The sequence below is a fragment of the Esox lucius genome, chromosome 15 (genome assembly GCF_011004845.1).
Source record: "Esox lucius isolate fEsoLuc1 chromosome 15, fEsoLuc1.pri, whole genome shotgun sequence".
Lineage (NCBI taxonomy): Eukaryota > Metazoa > Chordata > Actinopteri > Esociformes > Esocidae > Esox > Esox lucius.
In genome coordinates, this window is record NC_047583.1 from 26,348,470 (window position 1) to 26,362,421 (window position 13,952).

The window sequence follows — 13,952 nt, forward strand, 5'->3', positions numbered from 1 at the left end:
TAGTTGATATAAGTGACCTTGGATGAAAGGCAAGGTGGTTGGGCACAATTTTACAAAGCTTTCTGGTCAATAATTTATGTGGTTTGTCACCAAATTCAAGATCTTTTTTTTGTTTGGCAGAGGAGAGATTTACCTATATTTTTCTCAAAGTGCTAATTTTTGTGTTCTGAGGGCACAGTCCAAATAAGGAGGAGAATGAAGACCTGTGCTTTAAGAAGAGGAATATACAGTTTTCAGGGGAAATGGACTTAAAATATACAGTTTTCAAGCAAAATTGACTTAAGATATGTAGAATGTTGCTTTTTTAACACCTCTACATTTACTGGATTGGTTGAACAGTGCAGAAATATATCCTAATATGAGAGATCTCGTTTTAGGGATTTCTGTTAATGCCTGCCACTTTAAGCAATTACAAATGCTTCTGTAGTCATTACATTAACTGGGAAGAAAAATGTATTGTACAAGCAACAATGGGAATGATTTGCCTGAGTAAAAGCAATCTGTCAAAATGTGGCAAAACAATGTTGCAGCCCAAAATAGGAAGAGAATCTTCTCAGGTATAAATTTCTAAAAGGATTCTTCCATTTTCATTCAACATCCTATGCAAGCTAGTTATTCAACCCAAAATGGCTGAGTCCCAGATTACTTCCTATTCTTTAAACAGTGCACTAATACTTACAAAAGATGTGCTATTCAAGGCTGTAATATGGGACACAACCAAAATAGATCTAGTACGTTCCAGCTACTTTAATTGGCTTTTGGGGGGACAATCAGCTTCTAAAGGGCCCTGTGGTCTCATTAAGCCCAGCTCAACCCCCCTGGCTTTGATGCTTAAAGGTAAAATTCTCACTATTGATTTGAAAATCAGACTACTCTCCCTAGAACAGCAAAACAGCTGACCACAGATAAAGTACCGCAGCAAAAAGAAGACTGAAATGCCAGAGTCAGGGGAATTACACATTCAGTATTGCTTCTTACTGGGCAAGAAGAGAAGTGTCATACCTTAACCTCTGAAGTTAGTTCTCATCTTACCTATTTCAGAATGCTACAGTAACCTTTTGCCAACTACCCCTCGTAAAACTGTCACTGGCTCTATTTTTGTGTGTCAGGCTGCTCACTCATTATCCCTCCCACCCACATAACATCCCTGCCCCTTCACCCCCCCCACTCTCCTCCTGTACTATTCAGACCTAGGGACCACTTCTATTAAAAATTGTAAAATATTTTGAGCATTTTTTTCGAAACTGCCTGGAATGCTGAGGTAGAGTTTTTGAAATGTTCAGTTCCATTGTGCAAAGCAAGCACAATCAAGTTCGGCTGAAATGGTTTAAAGTGTTTAAAGTTGCATTTGAACCCAGGTCCTCTAATGTTTAACTAGTTTTTTTCCCTTTGCTCTGTCTGTAAGTCAACGTGCTGTTGGGTTGGGACGGGGTGGAAGGATGATAAACAATAGAAGGGCTTCATCGTCTGGCCTCATCAGAGATGCAGGACACTAATGAGCTGGGAGGAAGACCAGCTGACCACACACTTTGGATCCCGTAGGGGACTCGGGCTCATGCACTGTGCTGCCGCGGAGTCAACGCAGAGCACAAGGTAACATGCTAAGGAGCTTCTTTCCACGTGGATCATGGACTCACGTTGGGGTGAAGGAGAAACAAAATACACCATGTACCCATGTTCCTTTAACCTCTATACCCTGCTGAACAATTCATGGGAGTAGCCAAGGAATACTAAACCAGTTTTGACACATAAAAAGACATACCTCTCAGTCAAATTGAAGATATAATGCAGTTAAAGTAAAGACGTTTTGTTTATTTGTTTGATTATGGACAGCACATGGGAACTTCTCAGGGTTGTGGTCGGCCTGAATACGGAATTATATTATGGGAGAGGCCATATCTGGACTTCTTTCTCCCTAATTATTACTAGTAAGCAACCTGTACATAACTGAGGGAAGTAGGGGTGATTGGGGTGAACCCCCAGTTATAGTCTCAAGCACCCCCTGACAAGATTGTGAAAGATTAGGATTGCATTACTGTGGCACGCATCATCTGTACATTTATTCCCCCTGATCGAAAGCTTCCTGCAGAACCTTAACCTGTGTCATTGCTCTGATCCTAAATCAAGTTATACTGAACCAGTTTAACTTTTTAAGTTATACTGAACCATTTTGCATATTGCAGACTATTGTAGCTAGTGATTCAAGCATGTATATGGTTTGTCCATGAATACTCAGTGAGTCAGCACCAAAAACTAAATTGTGCTTGTTTTTATTTATATTTATTTTTTACTAATGGAGCACTACTGTCACCAAGTGAACAGTACACGTATTGCAGCGCTGGTATAATTAGAATGATGGTGAGCAGAGAGCATTGATGTTTTTTGGTCAGTCCAGAAGGTTTTTCAAGCTGTCATCTATGGTTCACACATTACACTATAGTCACATGAGAAGAATGTGCTTGTAATTCACACATAACACTGGGTTTAAAAAGGTTGAGGACATTTTTTTTATCAGGAAATTAGACTTTTGGCCTTTCATAGATCTCTACAGAGCTGGAACTTGTCAATGAAACGCGCGGAAGACAGTTTTGTTTTAAAGCCCACACAGTTTTTTATTGTACAGTGAAGGAGAGTTGGACAGTTATGGTAACTTTGGGGAAAACAACCCCCTTAAGGGAAATCTGTATTTTCTGACTCAAAAAAGCGATGTTTGCTCCAAATCTTTATGATCATATTGTCTATAGTCAGACAAATACATTTAGAAAAACCCCAAGTGTAACCCCAAGCCATCCTAATGGATATACAAAATTCAAGTGTCCTTCAGATTCTTTTGGTGCGTGACGTCCCTGGAAGTGGTACAGCTGAACTACTTTTGTATCCCAACTGTTAAATTTAAAAGTCGTTTCAATGCCAGTCAAGAGCTTGAGCAGTCAGTTGGCAAGTTCCTCTGCTCAGGTGCTGCTGCTGACACGCCAGATCTTAAATAGCCTAGATATGCATTTTAATATCAGCTATCCACAAGGGAGAAAACAGGAGCTGGTGGTGGGTCTGGTTTTAGTTGCAGGCCAAGTGGTTGAATAAATAAGCAGATGGGCTATCTTTGTGTTAACTTTCGGCAGTGTTTCAGAAATAATAAAAGGTATTTTTAAGTTGTACATTGCATGCCTGCTATTTGTATTCTCCTCCATGCCTCAGACACATACACATATAGACAACTAGTAGAGGAACTACAACTTCATGAGCGGTAATTTCCAATTTGGTGGCATAGGGTCAGGGCCGTGCACAGACTTTTCGAGGGGCATGGGCCAAAATGACAGAAAGGGCTTCTTGGATATATGCAGGCTGCAGAACGGACGTTGAGTCCCATGCGGCCGTTAGCTTCCTCATGGCTGTCAACTTCTGCAATGTGCATCACGCAAATGGACAACACATGCCAAATGGACAACACATGCCAAATGGACAACACATGCCAAATGGACAACACCTACCAAATGGACAACACATACCAAATGGACAACACATGCCAAATGGACAACACATGCCAAATAGACAACACCTACCAAATGGACAACACATACCAAATGGACAACACCTACCAAATGGACAACACATACCAAATGGACAACACATACCAAATGGACAACACATGTCAAATGGACAACACATGCCAAATGGACAACACATGCCAAATGGACAACACCTACCAAATGGACAACACATACCAAATGGACAACACCTACCAAATGGACAACACATACCAAATGGACAACACATGCCAAATGGACGGGCAAAATAGGCACTTGTTGAGTGTGAGGGGAAATGCGAAGGGGCTCAAGCCCCCACTGAGGTCTATCTGGGCACACGCCTACCAAGGGGTTGTCTAGCTGTCTAATTCAGTCAAACACATTGGCATTGTTCAGGCATTGCTTTAAGGTTCTGGCTATTAGTCAAGAATCTGGTGCTAAAGCCCTCTCTCATTCTGTATTTGATTTGATCAGGCAAATTCTGACCCTTTGGTCTGACAGCCATGACACAGAGTAATATGCAGGGAAGACTTCTCTTTGTATACTCGTACCACCCTCCACAGCTTTGACACATGCACATTTTAATACGGTACACCAGGGTTGTCCACATCACCTCTCAATCCATGATTTTGCATCTAACCAAACTCTGCAGGGCTTGGAAGACGTGATGCTCTAAAGAAGACCTCATACATGGCCCAGCAGGTTTTCAGTCTCCCTCCCTTTTGCTTGTGAATTTTTTTTTTCTTGCATCTCATCAGAGCTCCCTCTATCATACATAAGCATAATTCACTTTTGCAACAGAGGGAAGCTTTTTCCTAACATCGGCTGAAGTAGGTGTCTTGGCAAGGGCACAAAATGCTGGTGTGACCACACTGAATTAATTCCAGAAAGACCAGGCTGTGCTTTTCTTTGTTTCAAGAAAAGCTGACATAGCATCACACTGTAACAGCATGGAATGTTGGAACAGAAGAACGTAAAATGATTGTGCAAACTAACAGGAGGAACACTAACATGCACAGTTATTATAACGATGGGTGTGCAGGCATACATCTTGGAAGGCAAACCTTGTCAGTCGTTAGCTGGCTAATGCATCACACGGCCGCACTGGGTTCCACTCCTATCAAATGCCTTTGGTTAAATTCAGAAGCCGGATGTGGTTGGACTGTGTGTGCAAACTGACAAACAAATACATTTAAAAAAAGTGAAAATACATACTTACGGACAGAAGGCAATTCAATTATTCTGTTTGTTTGTATCAGTCTTCACACGCCAGAGAGTTCATTGGCTCAAATGCTGAGCATACTTTGTAGCGATTATTGTATATAATCTCTTCAATTGAAATGCATGCATGGGTGTAATAGATGGGTTTGACTCTGAACTGCTGCTGTTTCTGGAAAAAAAAACTCTACTTTATTTTTCAGCCCTTTCTTGTCCAATAAAGCAAAAATGCCTGAAAATATGCAGATGGGCGATAGAACATATTCATGCATGAGCATCACAGTCATCAAATGTGCACTTTCAAGCAATTTTGACCCTATTAACTGATGTCTGTCCCACAGAGCATGACAAGATGTTAATTGCTTTGTTTTATTATGCAGTACACCTGCATGGAAGCATATGCATTCGTTATGTTCCTCCACTCATTTATTCAGGTTTTTCCTTAAATTTGTCACCCGTCTGTACATTTAAATAAAATGCATGGAATGGCATGTAAATCATGTTATAATATATCTGATTATAGACCAGATGCCAGGGTATTAGTAATGGGCAGTATGTGAATCATTTTCTTTTAATACATTTTACAGCTTTTTTGGGGGTGACTCATTACAATTTAACAGTTAATTTGAATGACTGGCAGCAATGAATCCTACAGCAGCAAGATTTCTGGCAGGATTTATACACAGTTCTCCTGCTCAGTTCCCAGTTTAATGTTGAGAGAAAAATAGATAAACTGCGAGCACCATTACAGAATGAAAATACTTTTCTGATGATTGCAACTGACACATTGCATATCTCAGTTGCATATGACAGCAATAAGTCAAATATACTACACAAAATGTGAACCAGAGGCTTCTAGAATCTTGACTTAAGTTTTTATGTTAAGTTCCTGGTAGGGGAAGATCGGTCTAGGTCAGGGCGCAAATCACTCGCACAACGCAATCGAGTGCGAGGCCTCATTGACGAACGGTCACTCAACGCATAGCCGTCAGTTCAACTGTCGGCCATCGACGCGTTCCTGATTCATTCTTGGGTTTGCTAATTGGGACGCTAGGCCTTTTCTGGGGTGGCTTGAACCCGCATCGCGATAGGCCTGGCATGGCAGGTGGTGTTAAAGAAAGCTGGCGGTGACAAAGTTAATAAATTGACTAGTTTGGTGCTGTTCTATACCTCCCATCAGATTTTAGTAAAAGTAGTGTGATTTTATTAACAATTTGTTTTCCACACAAAGAAAAACGGAAAATGACACCGCTTTATAAGTTATGGAGTAGCTGCATTGACCCCCTTGTAGGTCTAGGTTTTCACTATTTTCAATATAAGTGTGGTTGAGGGATTAATATTGAAAAGACACTTGGTAGAAAATAGCTTTACTCTTATAATATAGAAAAGCAGCCTGTTTTTTTATGAAGATAATTCAGATTACAAAAACATTAATTGTAATTCAAATGTTTATTTCTACTGCATTAACCATTCCATGTGTATTTCAAGACTGTTCATCCAGAAAAATGTACGCAATAAAAAAAAAGGTCATGATATAAGATACTACTGCACCATCTGATCTGGCTTAAAACAAAGTCAGCAATTCATCCGGTACTATACATTCTACCTAGTTCTAAACCTGTCCTACAGGAAAATTGCAGGTGATCTGACTAAACAACCATGACAAAAATAAGATTATTTTTTTGCCTTTTGATGACAGTCGCTTTCATCCCTGAGGACGTTTATTGCTTTCAAGCTCTAATGATTACAGGGAACAGCATGTGTTTCAATCATTTATAAAGGTAGGAGAAGAGGTCAAAGGGACCTTTATCAGTTCGCACACCCGGTCCAACAGATGGATTCTGCATAACACCCAACCCGTCCAAGTTGATGTGCAGGTTTGCAATAATGAGCCTTCCTCAAGGACAGAACAGCTTCATTTCACATTGTGAGCACTGGAATTTAATCATGGACTTTTTAAATATTACATTTGAAATTGGTTTTCTACAACCACATGATGAGACTGAGCATTTCTTTGCCACCAGAACAGAATTCTTCAGGGTATGGAGTCTACAAGGGGTTCCACAGGGATGTTGGTCCTTGCTGACATGATGCAGTTACTGCAATTTGGACCAAGGTACATTCAAGCTGCACATGGAACAGCCCAGAACACCACTCCAACTGCAGCTGACTTAGTTATCATGTTAGTGAACACTAAAGCAGGAATGTCAGATCCTGTGTATATAATTGACAATTTCATATTTTGTCCGGCTTGCAAATAATCAATAAAATAAAGGCAAGAGCACATGGCTTATTCCAAAAAAAGTTTATTTTCAAATAATGACCTTGTGTATGGCTAACCCTATCCTAGACCTTTGTGCATGAAAACCCAATAAGGGCAGTATTACTGGATACAGAAACACACTGGATAATCATGACATAACCAAAGGCGAGGTCAGAGAAGGCCATTCTAATAAACTGAACAGTAACTTAACACTGAGGGTAGTCTACCTGCTTAGTATTGCAAGCCACAGACAAGACTCATGTGAGTGTACTTGGAAGTTACATTGCAAAAATAGTAGTCCATTGCAAGACCATGGTGCAGGCCTAAAGAGCAGCCAAGACAATGTTTAACACCAACACCTCTACTGGCATGCATCATTAAAACACCACCCATTTCTTAGGTTTCCCCATCACTTTCAGAGGGCAGTGCCCATTCAAAGCGATCCTCTACCCTTGCACCCTATTATTGGAACCAATGCCCAAAATATTCTCTCCAAAGCTCGTTCATTAAGGCGTACTTAATACTACTAGGTTGTGTGGTTCCCTTAAGAATGTGATGAATGGAATCTGCTCAAGAGGCAGAAAAACAACTCAAGATCTATAACCAGAGCCTTTTCAGACAAGAAACTCAAGAAAATAATCTCCTTATGTTTTTATTGTAGATGCTTAAGTTGGCTTCGTACAAAAAAGATTCACGTCTTGCACAATACAGAGCTAGGCATGGTCAAACTGAGGCCTTCAATTCAAAGTACAATTGTTCAACATTACACAAAAGAAAAATACACAATCACCAAATACTACGACAACACTGGATTCAAAGAATACAAGTACGCAAGACACTGATTTCGCACTATGCCTTAGAACAATTAAAACGTCACTGTTTGGAGAGAAAATGATTCCTCAATTACAGTAAAAGACCATACAAAAATGTAATAAAAACAAAAGTAAAAGAAGTCCTAAAAACTGGCGCAGCAGGACAAGGTCAAAACTGATTGGCGACTAGAGAAAAAAAAATTACCTTTAAGGAATAAAACCCAACATCGTTCCAAGAAATACACTAAGGCAGCTTAGTTTCCTCTCCTCAAGAATTCCTACTTAAAAAGGAAACCCAGAACACATTTCAGTTACGAAATGTTTCTCAAAAGAAAAACTAAATTGAGCATGACAGCAGAATTAACGCCTTTTTTCCTTCCTATCAGACTTGCGATCCCTGTCACCACGAGAAGACCTCTTTCCTGACCGGCTGCCCTCAGAAGTAGTCCTTTTCCTGTCAGACTTGGAGCCCTTGTCTTTCGAACCTTTGGATTCACGACCATTGCCTTTGGATGAGTTCTGGCTCCTTTCACCGCCTGCCTTCTTCCTGTCCCTCTCCCCCTCTCTCTCAGATGGCCTCCTCCTACGCTTCCGGTCCTTCCTCCCCCGACTGCGGCTCCTGCTAGAGGAGCTGGAGGAGGAGCTGCCACTGGATGAGCTGCTCCTGCTTGAGGAGCCACTAGAAGAGGAGCCAGAGCTCCCGCTGGATGAGGAGCCAGAGGAACTGCTTGAGGAGCTACTGCTGCTCCGGCCACCCCCACTTCCTTTCTTGTCCTTTGACTTGGACTTTTTACGCCCCCTACTGGCATCCTCGCTCACAGGCTCCAGCTCCTTGGGGGCAGTGGTAACATGGGTCTGGGAAAGGTGGGTATCAGCGTTCTGCCTCACTGCACCTTCATCAGCCTCCTTGCTCTGCACCACGGTGACAGGCTCTGGCTGCCTTCCAGCATCCGCCAGGGGGATCTGCACCTCAGGGGTCACAGATGTTACATCAGAGACTTCCACACTTGGACTGGGCTCTGAGAGCAGGGGAACGACCCCTTCTTCAGTACGTGGCTCTTCTTTATCTTCAACTGGTGGTATTTCAACGGCCTTCTCCTGGTCGCTCACCACCACGGTGGGGTCCTGATCCTGAACGGGCTCCGTTTCAACCTCGACTGGTTTCTGCTGTTCTACTCCTGCCTCACCTACCTCGTCCCCGGCCACCACTGGACTATCCTCAATCTTATTCTGAGCCACCTCCCTGGCCTGCCCCTCAGCCTCCGTCACCACCACTGCAGTTACTTCCATCTGGTCATCCACCTCCCTTAACTCCACTATTCTAGTGTCTCGACTGTCCTCATCCTCAGCTACCATGGAATCCCCCTTCTTAGACTCGTGATCCCTGGCTTTCTCTCCTGCCTCTCCTCGTTTTTCCTTCCTGTCCTCAGTACCCTTTACACCCTCATCTCTGTCTTTCTTCATGTCCTCCTCTACGGTTGCCTCGTCTTCCTCCTCCTCATCCTCCATCTCCACATCAAACCGGTTACCTGTCACTTTGACTACCTGACCAGTGGGCTTACCCTCCTCTTGATCTTCTTTCTTCAGGTCCTTACCCAAAGGGTTGTCCCTCTGAGGCTGGCGCCGAGGCCGAGCCTCCATCTTATTCAAATGCTCGGCAAATGCCTCTCGCCTCTCATCAAACATAGCTGGAAACATGGATGGAACAGAGTCAGTGACACAATGGACAACAAAATGGATTACTGAAGAACAACTTGGCTAATAAGCAAAACTACTAACCATTCATTTTTTTCTGAGACTCCTCTAAGAGCTTTTGGGTGGCTGAACACATCCTCCCGGGCAGATAGAAAATGGGCGGCTTGGTCTTTGTGCGGATGTACTTCACAATTTTTGTGTTGTGCACATTCCACTCCTCTTGCTAAAATACAAAGATGTTAATGAGCACGGAGGCCACATACATGGGGGGTGCTTACAACAGTCCCATTACATTAAAACTGGTTGCAATGTTAAAGGTCTAAAAAAAATATCCATAGTCTTTCTTTGGGTTTAACATAACCAATGAAGTTGATTGAGGGTCTTTACCAACTGTGCAAGCTCCACTTTCTGTTCCAACAGTCTCAGCTCTGTCTGCTTGGCACGTCTCTCCTCAAAGAGCTCTCGTCTTTCACCCTCCACTTTCTTGCGTTCTTGTTCAGCTTGAACTTCCAATTTCTGTTCGATCTCAATGCGTTTCTTTTGCTGAGAAGATAAAAACATTAATACAACCAATGGATTTTCTAATGGAAACTTTAAAATGTTAGTCTAATAGCTTGAAAAATTGTCCCCATGCACAAGTATAATTCAGTAAGATTTACTGCCATGCATTTACTGCATTAAGTCAGGGTTAGATTTTATTGAAGCACAGAGTAATGAAATCTACTAACCCTATCTGTTGCCACATTGGATTCCTGCTTGAATTTCTGTAATGTTCCCATCAACAGGCCAAACATGCGTCGATTCCTACAGAAAAAGGACATAAACAGAGCATGAAATTCTTGGAGATCCTATAAAAGCAATCTACAGACACTTAAGAAATGTAAAATAAAAGGAATACCTTTGTTTTCCCCTTTCATCCATGGTTTGATCCTGGATAAGGTCTCGACGTGTACGCTCTTTGGAGGTAGCTACTACTGATGACTGCAACGCTGGCTGTGGAAAAACATATATGAAAGCAAAGAGAAAGACAAAACAGCAACCAAGATTACATTCAAACTTTTAGGCAAATAATGGTAACAAACCAGTCACAGCAGGCATTAAAGAATTTGCTAACAGCACAAAAATTACCAAATGTTAACAACACATGGGCACTCAGCATAATTGCAGTAATGGCAGTGGCTGTCTTTGTGTAAAGATGAATATAACTAATGCAGCAAACTCAGTATCAACCTCAAATGTATACAGTTTTTAGCCAGATATGAAATCAAACATGGAACATAGGGTATTGAAAGTACACAATGAGCTTGAGTCGAATGGTAACAGATTACCCAACATTACATTAGGTGCCATTGCACAAGTGCATTCCATACAGCTAAATTGCTTATCACCTCAACGGTTTAAGTGTCCAGGTGCTTTCCGCCAGCTCTGAATTATTGCTTCTGGAAAACTTGTTTAATTCTGAATGCAGGAAGTAATCACTGTGATTCAGATAAATAATAATTGATGGACCATTTTAACAAACTTACTGATGCCCGTTCCAACATCTCAGGACAGTTATGTCATTAAGGTCAGATATGGACCAGGTTGCCTAGTCTTTGTACACTCACACGAAAAACAAAATGGTAGGTCAGAGACATGCAAGCTCAACCACGGTGGTTGAACAGGGAAAGCACACCCCTGGTAGCATGCCTGTGCTGGCAAATACTTCCCAGTTGAACAAGCAGTGTAATTAGAAACAATGCATGGAGAGACGTGCATTGGAGGATGTATTGACCGTTAACTTGTACAGTGGAATGTTTTCAATTAGTCCACAATTGCTAATTGGGCATCAGAAAAACTGAGAATGGGGCAACATTTTATTATAAAAAAAATTATAAAACAGATGGAGATCAAACGTGGGGTCTCTGAAATCGATTGTATCAGGCATGCATTTCAGAACGAGGGTTTACCTTTTTGACATCGTCATCATCCTCAGCGTCACTGTCATGGCGTGAATCTCTCCTCGCTCGCTGGTCACCGGCCAGCCTACAAACACAGACACACAATTCACAAGTAGCATTTTGCCAGACACACAAAAAGTAAACAGATTTGAATGCCATGAAGAGTAGTAATGCGGTTTTCTTTGGTGCCTCCTGCCAGTGAAGTCCAAGCCTCCTCCTGATCTGGCTTGTTAAAATCCTGTTTTTAAATCTGTGCCTGCAATCCTCAGTACAGCAGCTGTTTTCACCCAAACTACTAAACAATATAATATATACTAGACAAAAACCAGCTAAGCATGGCCTTTCTTTGCATTAAAAATGGCATTTGGGAAATCCCTTTTAATGTGTTATAGTGGCTAATTCAGCCAAGCAAATGACATGATGTGCACTAAACAGCTAACCGTACTTGCGTAAGAGTTCCATGAATTAAGCAGCATTTTAATTAGGACCTGGGTTAGCGGACATTCGTAAACTAAATTTTATGCATACAGCTTAGTCTATCAGTTATTGGCACTGGAAAGCAGGACACATTTTAAAACTGAACTTGACAAAGATGAGAAGAATGTTGGCAGCTAAATGCATGTGCAGCAGCTCCAAAAAGCAATTTGTTTTAATTCAGAGTGTTCAGCAATGGCAGATCACAAACAATTTATAGAAAATAAAATAAGCAAAAGAACTCTATAGCCATACAGTGAAACTTGTCAGAAAGGAGTGGAGGGACAAGTTCCGTGCCAACCGTAACATACTGAAGGGAGCATAGGAAAAAAATTTAGAACTAAATTTATCTTGAGATGGAAGAATGACTAGTATATGGGATTTTTTTTTATGCCATAGAAACACTTAAGGGACAGCTGAAAAAAAACAACTAATAAAAACAGTACTCTGTCAGAAATAAGAACAGAAAGAAAGGACAGGAACACTTGTCACCTAAGAACAAATGCAGCCAATGGACTCCCAAAAACATCCTCTCCAGAAGCTTAGGCCAAACAATCTAGTGGCACTAGCTACTAGCATTGGGCATTCATTTTCATTAAGAAGTCCTTTTTTGACAAATACAGTCAACTCCCGTGTAGGAAAGCAATATCATAAATTCTAGAGTACATTCCCAATTTTGGCTGACAGATTCTGAACTGGGAGGCAGGGCCACACACACACACATCTAGAGGTGCAACATTGCAATACATCCAGGTCACCTGAAAAGGCTCCACAAATCAATGGGAAAAGTTACAAAAAAATAACATTTGTGAATTTTCTGGAAATCAAAACGCAGACCCCAAATTATTCTCACCTCAGGAGGGCCCCTTCAATATCCCTCTGTTTTGCTGGGGGTCCTCCAGGTCCTCCGCCGATGTCAGAGAGTCCACGTCTGAGAAAAACATTACATAAGGTCAAAGGCATAAAAATCACACCAACTTTTGGAGAATAGTTCTTTATACAAAACGGGGTTTACCTCAATAAGTTGATTCCTCGTCCCCTACCTCCACCAATGCCTGCGATGGTTGGCCGTCTAGCCTGGCCAGGTCTACAAGGAAAAGTTTATAAACTTGTCATTTAATTGTAACATACATAAAGTAAATGGTACAGATGTGTCAAGTGGCACAAGTTACTGAAGTTTCGTAGCATGGGCATTAACATTCAAATTTTTCTAGGTCGTAGTACAGTACACTAATTTGGAAGTGACACTACTCGTTGCTTCGAACGTCTGTGAGGTGAATACTAGCAGCTAACTAGTAGCTCGCTAACTAGCCAACTCCACGAGCTCAACAATATACAAAAAGGTTACGGCCGTTTTAGCTAACCTAACCACCCACGTTCCATTTAAATAAAAACCCTAACTAGTTACATCAACTAGTTAACTGCAACCACGGAGTATTTGAACTAACTAGCTATCTATCTATCTATCACGGCCTAGTCAATTCTACGGGAAGCACGCAATGGCTAGCTGGTTATGCACGAGAATAGAAGCCATTTTTGTCGTGTGAAACTGGGTATGTTGCTACCTACAGCAGCTAATGCGTCAGGAAACGAATGAATGCTTAACATTTCAAATAACATACGTTTGAATTTAGTTTTCCTTACCTTAGTTCATTGGGATCACGACCAGTTAATTTACGAATATTATCGTCTACATTTTTCAAACTTTCTTTTGCTTTCTCAAGCTGGGCTTGCAAAGATCCTACTGCCACCGCCATCTTGTTAGCTTTCAGTTGGCCGCTTGCCGCAAAGCATCACTGGGTGATAAGTGCGTTTCACTACCTTGATTGACGACTCAAAAGGCCCAATCCGCAACTTTATTAAATAAACGACATCTACTAAGTGATCTGGGGACCGGTTTCACAAATTTATTAAGCCTATTCTAGGACAAAAAAAGCAAGTTCAATAAAAAACTTAATTGAGCTCGTCGTTTTAGTCCTAGACTAGGCTTAATGTTTGTGAAACCAGCCCAAGGTGTTTTGATCAT

The 13,952-nt window shown here is 41.5% G+C and overlaps 1 protein-coding gene across 1 annotated transcript; it reads right to left on the reverse strand.

The window, feature by feature from the left end:
* Positions 1 to 7,641: 7,641 nt before the first annotated feature.
* On the reverse strand, positions 7,642 to 13,728 carry pnn (pinin, desmosome associated protein). Its single transcript, XM_010878683.4, has 9 exons — positions 13,571 to 13,728; positions 12,942 to 13,013; positions 12,780 to 12,857; positions 11,462 to 11,537; positions 10,411 to 10,505; positions 10,241 to 10,316; positions 9,900 to 10,055; positions 9,597 to 9,735; positions 7,642 to 9,505 (listed from the first exon to the last, which is right to left on the reverse strand). Exons 1-9 carry the CDS (start codon positions 13,681 to 13,683, stop codon positions 8,178 to 8,180), a joined length of 2,133 nt encoding a protein of 710 aa, XP_010876985.1. The 5' UTR covers positions 13,684 to 13,728; the 3' UTR covers positions 7,642 to 8,177.
* Between the last annotated feature and the right edge of the window lie 224 nt (positions 13,729 to 13,952).

Excerpts from the sequence above, each read along its gene's own strand:
- pnn (XM_010878683.4), bottom strand. The coding sequence starts at position 13,683 with ATGGCGGTGGCAGTAGGATCTTTGCAAGCCCAGCTTGAGAAAGCAAAA. Across the intron at positions 11,538-12,779 it reads ATTGAAGGGGCCCTCCTGAG|GCTGGCCGGTGACCAGCGAG; the intron begins GTGAGAATAATT and ends CTGTGTTTGTAG. Across the intron at positions 10,056-10,240 it reads CCAATGTGGCAACAGATAGG|CAAAAGAAACGCATTGAGAT; the intron begins GTTAGTAGATTT and ends TTATCTTCTCAG.